The 9,984-nt window shown below is 37.4% G+C and overlaps 1 protein-coding gene across 1 annotated transcript; it reads left to right on the top strand.

The window, feature by feature from the left end:
• The first annotated feature begins 4,969 nt into the window (after nucleotides 1–4,969).
• Nucleotides 4,970–7,067, top strand: LOC122808658 (epidermal differentiation-specific protein-like). The gene has a single exon (XM_044079631.1). The coding sequence runs from the start codon at nucleotides 5,032–5,034 to the stop codon at nucleotides 6,067–6,069; it is 1,038 nt and encodes a 345-aa protein (XP_043935566.1). The 5' UTR covers nucleotides 4,970–5,031; the 3' UTR covers nucleotides 6,070–7,067.
• The last annotated feature ends 2,917 nt before the right edge of the window (nucleotides 7,068–9,984 follow it).

Below are 9,984 nucleotides of genomic sequence, written 5' to 3'. Positions count from 1 at the left end.
TATATATTTATTTTTTAGAATAAGGATGTTTTAAAATAAGGAGGTTCTTAGTCCTTGCAAATGAGTCCATACTATTTCTCTTCTATAGAGTCTAATTTTCGTTAGATAAATGTAAAGTTTATACACACCAGGTTTTTCTTGTAGACATGCACACCAGTACTCACTGACACGACATGAGTTGTATTAGTACTATATAATGATACAGTAGACCTGGTGTATAAAAAGTTGCTTATTTTTTAGTTAGGATAATGTGTGTTAGAAATTTATTGTTGGATATATATTTACTTATATATTTATATTTTTATTACTTTTATTGATGTTATGTTTTAATGACTGTAACCAGTTTAGATACGTAATTATTGTGGATCTTTCTTGTGTTAAAAGGTGTTTTGAGGAAAGTGTAAAGGTTTAAATTTCGTCACTTCCTATAATCAGAGTTAATGCTCGTTAAAAGACTTTTTCATTCATTGTGTTAACTGATTGCATTTACCTCTGATGAAGCTACGGGACAGTAGCGAAAACGCTTTTTCTGTTTTAAAGAATAAAATTGCGTTAAGGACTACTGGACTGCTGGTGCTGTTGGTGTTGGTTCGGAAGCTTTCCTTTGCCTGTTTGTTTCACAGAACCACTCCCCTCAGATGTTATTTGAGCATTATTACCATTCTGATTGGTTGTAACTTGTAGAAAGTTTTCAACATTGGTTTTAACAGTGTTAGATGATATTAGGCTGCTAGATTCAACTTCAGCAGCTGGAGTACTACCTCTCCGGGTTCCAAAGGTTGTAATTCTCGGGCACATAAACACATGTCCATTCAGGAAGTCAGATCTATCCCTTTGTAACTTCTTTAATTTAATTTGAGTCAATCTATGCCTAAAAGCTGACGCATTATCTAAGACATCAGTTATTGGTTTCATGAGAACATTAGAGTCATACTTTTTACATAAGTCTAGGTATTTATTTTTAATGGTAGGCATGATTTTCAACTCCTCCTGTTCAGCAGCCTCCAATAACAGCTTTGAATACCCCAGACTAGTCTGTATATTCAATTTCTGCCAGGCACTCAAGAGCAGAGGATCACAATTGGTTTGAGCTGGCATTTTCAGTTTTCTTAAACCATTTGGTATAATATTTTCTGCTATGCATATTTGTAAATGGTATTTCTCATATTGTATTCTCTTTAACCTCAACAAATCTTTTTCTAATAAAAACAATTCACTTTTCAGTGCTATGAAGTCTATGTCAGTAATTTCATCATGTTCTAACACGTTCGTTTCATGTAGCAAAGGATTACTTCTTTCGCTCACCTTCATTAAAAAATGGTTAACGTTTTTATCTGTCCATGAAACATTATTAACTGGGTTATAATCCAACTCTACATCCTCTGCTTCAGTAATAGTTCTCGTCCTAATATAATTTACAGAAGAGCAAGTAATTTAAAAGAGATCCTACAAAGGAAAGTCAAAAGCGACTTATTTAGTAGACAAAAAGGAACATTCAAATGTGAAGCTTGCAACTATTGTAAATATATAAAAGTAGGCAATTCATTTAAGATTAGAAACAAAAAATATAAAATTCATCACAAAATTAATTGTCAGACTACTTCAGTGGTATATATTGCTTTCTGCGAATGTTGCACAGCGTTTTACGTAGGTAAAACGGACCGTAAGGTCCGTGAAAGAATTTATGAACACACCTACGCAATAAGAAAAAATAAAGAAGAAAATGCACTAGCAAAACATACTGGCGCATATCCTGGACACACTTTTTTATTTATGGGAATTGACCATATTCCAGTTGACATCAGAGGTGGTCCAACATCCCTCATTTTAGAAAACCGGGAGCTTGAATGGCAACTCACTCTGACGCGTTCAAGTCTCCCGGTTTAAATGAGAACTGTAATATTATGCCAGTATTAAAATTACGTAGTTATTTACGGTAGAGATTTCAATTTGATTCGTGTATAGCTGTTCTTTTAAAAAAACAGCATATACGCGTTATGGAAATATATTTATGGATTGATTTAATTCTATATATATATATTTATTTTTTAGAATAAGGACGTTTTAAAATAAGGAGGTTCTTAGTCCTTGCAAATGAGTCCATACTATTTCTCTTCTATAGAGTCTAATTTTCGTTAGATAAATGTAAAGTTTATACACACCAGGTTTTTCTTGTAGACATGCACACCAGTACTCACTGACACGACATGAGTTGTATTAGTACTATATAATGATACAGTAGACCTGGTGTATAAAAAGTTGCTTATTTTATAGTTAGGATAATGTGTGTTAGAAATTTATTGTTGGATATATATTTACTTATATATTTATATTTTTATTACTTTTATTGATGTTATGTTTTAATGAATGTAACCTGTTTAGATACGTAATTATTGTGGATCTTTCTTGTGTTAAAAGGTGTTTTGAGGAAAGTGTAAAGGTTTAAATTTCGTCACTTCCTATAATCAGAGTTAATGCTCGTTAAAAGACTTTTTCATTCATTGTGTTAACTGATTGCATTTACCTCTGATGAAGCTACGGGACAGTAGCGAAAACGCTTTTTCTGTTTTAAAGAATAAAATTGCGTTAAGGACTACTGGACTGCTGGTGCTGTTGGTGTTGGTTCGGAAGCTTTCCTTTGCCTGTTTGTTTCACAGAACCACTCCCCTCAGATGTTATTTGAGCATTATTACCATTCTGATTGGTTGTAACTTGTAGAAAGTTTTCAACATTGGTTTTAACAGTGTTAGATGATATTAGGCTGCTAGATTCAACTTCAGCAGCTGGAGTACTACCTCTCCGGGTTCCAAAGGTTGTAATTCTCGGGCACATAAACACATGTCCATTCAGGAAGTCAGATCTATCCCTTTGTAACTTCTTTAATTTAATTTGAGTCAATCTATGCCTAAAGCTGACGCATTATCTAAGACATCAGTTATTGGTTTCATGAGAACATTAGAGTCATACTTTTTACATAAGTCTAGGTATTTATTTTTAATGGTAGGCATGATTTTCAACTCCTCCTGTTCAGCAGCCTCCAATAACAGCTTTGAATACCCCAGACTAGTCTGTATATTCAATTTCTGCCAGGCACTCAAGAGCAGAGGATCACAATTGGTTTGAGCTGGCATTTTCAGTTTTCTTAAACCATTTGGTATAATATTTTCTGTTATGCATATTTGTAAATGGTATTTCTCATATTGTATTCCCTTTAACCTCAACAAATCTTTTTCTAATAAAAACAATTCACTTTTCAGTGCTATGAAGTCTATGTCAGTAATTTCATCATGTTCTAACACGTTCGTTTCATGTAGCAAAGGATTACTTCTTTCGCTCACCTTCATTAAAAAATGGTTAACGTTTTTATCTGTCCATGAAACATTAGTAACTGGGTTATAATCCAACTCTACATCCTCTGCTTCAGTAATAGTTCCTGTAGGCATGTCCTGGTACCTTTGGGGTAAACCTCTTACACTGCTGCTTCTGCCAGTAGTCATCTTTCTCACCCAACCTCCCTTCTCTGCTTCAGAAAGATACATGCCAAGGAAAGCCCTGTTAGTTTAACAACTTTCTAATTTTATAAGAGCAATATTTAAAATCCGTCCCTATTTTTAGCTCCTTGTTTCCTCACTGTTTGTGGCTTTGTCCAGATTTCTTCAGCCAAGAGCTATGGTCGAGAGGTACACAAAGCTCTTACGTGATGCTGCCGGCATACCTCTCAACTATCCAGATTTTTGCAGTATGTCCAGCTTTTTGCCTCATGTTGTTGGTCTGTTCCTCATAAAATCTGTGGGTTTTTGGCAAGTCACTGGGATGATCTGAGGTTTGAAGTCATTAAATAATAAGATACGTTTGGTTTCAAACTTCCTAGCCTTAGTGCATGCTAAGACAAATCCTGTTATTCTAGGAACTTTTTAAGTTTATAAGAGCTACATTTAAAATCTGTCCCTGTTTTTGGGCCTCTGTCCCCCAATTATTTCAGGCTTTGCCCAGATCTCTTGTGCTAAGAGGGTGAGGTATGGCGCCTGCCAAGGATTGCTCTCACTCTTCACTTTCTCTCTCTGTCTCACACACAAACACACACACACAGATGCATACCCCCCCCCCCACACACACACACCCATACACACAGACAATCACCATAGATCACACACACACGCGCGCACACGAACACACACAGACAGACACACACACGCATACACCCCACACACACATACACACGCACACACACACACACGCATACACACACACACCGACCCCCACACACACACAAAACACACACACACAATCACCATAGATCACACACAAAACACACACACGCATACACCCCCCTCCACACACACACGCACGCACACACGCATACACCCCCTCCACACACACACACACACACACACACCATAGATCAGAAGCCCACCTTTACCTAATGAAAAGCATGGAGACGCTGCTAAACAGCAGAAGCGCTGCTTAGGGCGTGTAAAATAATGGCAGCTTGATACGTGCCGTGAAGCGGCGGACTCGTGTGTCAGCGGGCATTAAGTGCGCTTTAATGCCCGCTGGAGAACGGTGGGCACTTTGCTCATTCTCTAACCAAACACGAAAGCGCACTCACTATTGCATAAGTTGTGCTGTTTCCGTTACTTATTATATTCGGGATCCGGTTTGATTTATGCAACTGTTACAAATAACTTTTGGAAACATTTGGGACCAAAAATCTTTCCTAAATTGTCTTTTTTCTCGGAGGTTGCAAAGTGCCCCAGTACTCACTTTCCTGCACAGATGTAGCAGGCGGTTACCCTAATTCAAAGCCTGTCTCACCACCTGCCTGATCCGAGAACCTCCCACTTCGCGCGGTTGCGTTCTAAGAACAAACACGCCCTAATTTTAATAATTGTAACCAATCAGCGCACAGCAGGCGGGCACAGGCTGCGCGCGGACAGTATAAATAAACGCTGCAAGCGCTGTGCAGGAGCATCTCCAGGGTCTCCAATCCAGTCCTTGCAGACATCAGCAGAGCCAGATCACCAGATCACCATGAGTAAGATCATTGTTTACGAGCATCCTGATTTCAAGGGGCTTCACAGAGAATTTACTGATAGTGTACCCAACCTGTTACTGGAGAACTTCAATGACTGCATATCGTCTTTAAAGGTAATAGGACAGCCCTGGGTCAGTTACGAACACCCTAATTTCACCGGATGGGTTCAGGTGTTTGAAGAAGGCAACTATTCATGGATCGATTGCCAAGATTCAATTTCAGCCCTCAGGTTAATCACCGAGGACCTGGAGCACCCAGAGATCACTCTTTATGAGCATCCAAACTATGCAGGCAGAAGCAGAGTGTTCAAAGAAGAAGCTGATCTTACTAAAGGGGACTTTAATGACATTGCCTCTTCTCACATAGTTCATCGAGGGGCCTGGGCACTGTATGAGCATCCGAATCGAAGAGGCTGGTTTTGGCTGGCCAGGGCAGGAGAAAGAGCTCCAGATTATGGAACTCGTGGGTTCCATGACAAAGTGTCGCACGTCTATCCCCTGAAAGCAGGCGCACCTGTGATAAAAGCTGTACTGCAGTGGGGCAAACTGAAGACGGGAAATACATCTGTCAAAAAGATCGATCAGCTTATTGGCGTGAATAGAACCGATTTTGAGAAAACCTACACCACCACCTTAACCAAAGAGTATGAAACCAGTACCACAGAGACATTCACATTCAAAAATGAGACTAGCATTTCTGTAGGGGCTAAGTTTTCATTAAATGTAAATGCTGGCATAGCGTCAGCAGGTGTTGAATCATCATTTAATGTTTCAAATACATTTACTGTTGAGAAAGGGAAAACTGAGTCTGTTACTAATAGGCACAAAATTGAAGTGAATTTGCCATGCACTATCCCCCCACATACAAAGCAAATAACATACATAATGGAAAAGATAGAATCGTTCACTGTTCCTGTAGAATTAACAATCACTAGGGGAAGTACAACTAAAATTGAATATGGGGAGTACCGCTGTGAAGGTGGTACTTCCATCGATTATGAATTTGCATTAGAGAAACTGCCTAAAATCTCTTAAAGCTGACAGACATCCCTAGAGCTATTGGCATCTTTATTAGCAAACGATCGTTATTCATTGCAACACTTTAACAGGCACAGTAGCCTAGCTTGCAAAAGGTTACAAACACATAGATATATGCATTAAATTAAACTTTTAGTCCTGAGCTGATTTAAAGTTAAACAGGCAAACGGCTGTTTCATTAGATTAATTCTGATTTGCAGGGGGTGTTTTATCAACATTTAAAACACTGCAGGCAGACCTGACACTTTATCTTTAAAATATGTTACCTTATCTATCTTTTGGTAGTGCACCTATAATGAGCTTTAATGTTTTTGTCAGATGTCAGTTTACATTTTAAAATCACCATTATCAGGTTTGGTGTAAAACAAGAATTTGGATATGATTAGCTAAGTCTTTTTTATTCCTGATAAAATATTCGTAAATCATTTAAGATGTGTAATCTAATTTGCATATTTGTTAATATTTCCTTTAGTTTTAATAACTGAAGTGATATCAGCGTGCAAAAATCTTTCTGCAGAACTGCTATGGGTAGACTTTTACTTTTATTAATAGTGCAACAGTATCAGAAAATGAAACAATGTCGCCCATTTAGGGTAACTGGTGCACATGCTGCAACAGCTGCTACTGTATATTCATGTATTTTTACATTTTACATGTCTGCTCTCACTGTTACCCAACATCCTAGATTAAAAGTGTTCTTGGAATCTGCTTCTGTCCTGTGAGCCAGTATATTTTTTATATGCAATAAATCTAATGATAACTTGAGGGAGGGGAGATCATTTGATCTGCAATCATTATTAACTTAATGGGTTGGTTATCTAAAACAGAGAATATTATGCATTTTGGGGCATAATTCATTAGTTTGACTTTCAGTAATTTTCACTTTTTTTGAAATGTCTGTTTTGATGTTATTTTACAATCGGCAATGTGATTACAAATTACTGCTCCAACCTAATGGCTTGATTACTAATAAAATTAACTCTGAATTACAACTATTTATTTCTGATAATTATTTGTTGATATACATATGTGATATAACTTAACAGGTAGGAACTATGGACAGTGTGTGTGTGTGCGTGTGTGTGTGTAATCATGACCTATGTTTTGCTCTGTTTCTGAACTATAAGCCAAACAGCAACTCTTGTTTGTTATATCATTATAACATCTGTAATATTTTGCCACTGGGCTCCTTCATGAGCTGAACTATAAACATCATTATTTCAGAACCCTTGTCTCTATTAATTTTCATGCAGCTTTAAGCATGAACAAATATAATGATAGTATAACACAACACAGTGATTACAATAGTAGTACCATGTGACTGCACTGCACCAACCAAATGAAACCTCCAGTGAATTAATGGTAAGATAGGTGGCAAGGAGCAAGAGATTTTACAGGAGCAAGTCCCCCTGCAAGTTCTCATACTGTTTCATTGTACCTGTAAAATTATGCTACCTTGCAAGTGAGTCAAAATTATTTTAAATAGACTATGTCTTTTCACTGAGGTGGTTAGGGGGTGTGAGGTGTAGCCTTTTAGATGGAGAGTATATGGTGGTTTGTCTCTTGCAAAAACACATTGAATATATTACCATCTCTCTGTTGTTTAAGGCACAAACAAAGAATGTAGGTAACTTGGTACCAAAATGTACTTATTCAGAGCTTGCAACAATTAATTATGTGGGTAATTCTTCTGAAATTACACCCCACTGACTACATGCATGCGTGACAGCAGTTGTACACTGACTGCATGTGTGGAAGCAATAAGTCATGCTTCATGCAACTCATGATATAGTACTAACACATGTTCTAGTATCAAAGATATAAGTGAAATTGAAAGTGTCAAGTCAACTGAGGAAGGAGATAACTGTGTCCAGGGATGCTTAATATTTTACTAGGTATCATATTAAAGAAGTTTAACATAATTTACCACATGCTACATCCTTAATGTGATATTTAGTATATATACAATAGATAAAAGGTCAGGATTTTATTTGAATCTGATATTTCTTGCTTATTACAAGGTATCCAGCAAAATATTTTTAATATAATAATTTTAGTGCATGCGAAACATTTTTAATTCTGTATTTGGTATAATATTATAGATAAAAGGGCAGGAGTTTGGCAGACACATTGAGCATCTCTTTCTACTCCAGTTACAAACCTTCTTTTGTAATCATTGCAGTCTACGTGCTGCAGTTTTAAGTCTCTGTTTCGTATGTATATCTCACATAAAAGGGGAAGAGTCTGGTATTCAAATCAGATGTTTCTCATTAGTACTCTTGGAGGGAAACAGTCTGAATAGTGGGAGAAGAAAAATCTGGAGATCCTAGGTGCACATGTGATTAAAAAAACACAGAAAATGAGGAAACACCAACTGCAGAAGCATAAAATCCAAAAATGATTAATCATCCAGCGCCTAGGCTAACAAGCCTTTCATTTTTTTTATTTTATGCTTCTGCAGTTGGTGTTTTTCACTTTTCTGTGTTTTTTATTTATTTTTAATCTGTTGTTTTATTGCACATGTGATTAGACTGGACCTTTAAACTAGAAAATGAGAATACAGATCCAGCTGGGAGGAGGTCTGATTCCAGATTTTCTTCTGGAGTGGGACGTGTATAGCACAATGTTTCTGTCAGATGCCAGTTTGCATTTTAAAAGCACCATCATCAGGTTTGGTGTAAAACAAGAATTGCATTCTGCAGTAAGTAACTATCTGCCTTGTTGTCCTTAGCTCTTAGTCCATAAGCTTGACAGAAGTTCTTTAAATAATTTATGCCCAGTGAGAATGAGAGCCCACCTATCGTTCCCTTTCTCTGCCCCATACCTGTCAACCAATCAAGGACAAATGTCAACAGAATCAGGGACAAACTCATAAATAAGCAAGGACAATCAGGGGCACTTTTAGAATAGTAGTGCTATTGACTTGAGAGATATTTATGAAAAAACAAAGTGAATTTCAATACATTTTCTGAAGTAAAAGAAGTCTATAATTCTAATTATTGTAATTATTTATGAATTGTAATTCACCACGTTTCCCCCCAAAGTTATTAGTTTTAGGAGGGTTTAACAGGGACAGAGCTAAAATGTGAGTCAAAGTCAGGGACATCCCTGAAAATGAGGGACATTTGAGAGGTATGTCTGTCCTGCTTTTACCATGCAAGCATGCATGCATACTGTATAATATAGTTTGTGTCTACTGGTTCCATGTCTGAGCTGTCAGACCTAATATTTTCAAATCCCAGAATTCAAAAATCCACTGCAATTTACACAGAAAAATTCTAAATGCTGAAATGCATTCTTACACCATTCAGTTGTATATGTATTCCACACCTCTGTAATTTACATATAGAATTCTAAGATTGCTCAGAATCACAGTAGGGGGAATACTCAGAAATACCACAAACTCAGGGTAGGTGAATGCTCAAAGATGCCACTGGCTTAGAGTAGGGGGAGGGGGGATACTAACAGACACTACAAGCTCAGATTACTCAGAGACACCACAAACTCAGAGTTGAGAGAATATTTTGAGATATCACAACCTCAGATTTGGGGGGGAAAAGCATAGATGCTACAACCTGAAATGTACATAACAGGCCCATTTGCACTTGTACATCTGCAGTTCCACTGATTTCAGTTATCAGTCATGGAAGCTAAGGAGATATCTGTGGCTCTAACTGCAACCATTTGATATGTCAGGGCTCACCTGGAGCAAGTCCCAAATCACAGAGATGGAATTACCAAGAAATGGATATACATGTACTAAATCTGACGTGGCCATTTCCTGGAAAATTCCCTATTCTCCAAGGTAAGGTGATCTCATAATTACTATGTATAAGTTCAGGGTGTGGGGGTTTGCCCCCCCAGGATTCACTCTTCTCCTACATGTTTGGTCATGTGTCAGCACTCGGCATT

This window comes from Protopterus annectens, chromosome 8.part0 (genome assembly GCF_019279795.1).
Source record: "Protopterus annectens isolate FY-2018-M chromosome 8.part0, PAN1.0, whole genome shotgun sequence".
NCBI classification, from domain to species: Eukaryota; Metazoa; Chordata; order Ceratodontiformes; family Protopteridae; genus Protopterus; species Protopterus annectens.
The sequence above is the reverse complement of the archived record's forward strand: the minus strand, read 5'-3'. Positions and strand labels throughout refer to the sequence as shown.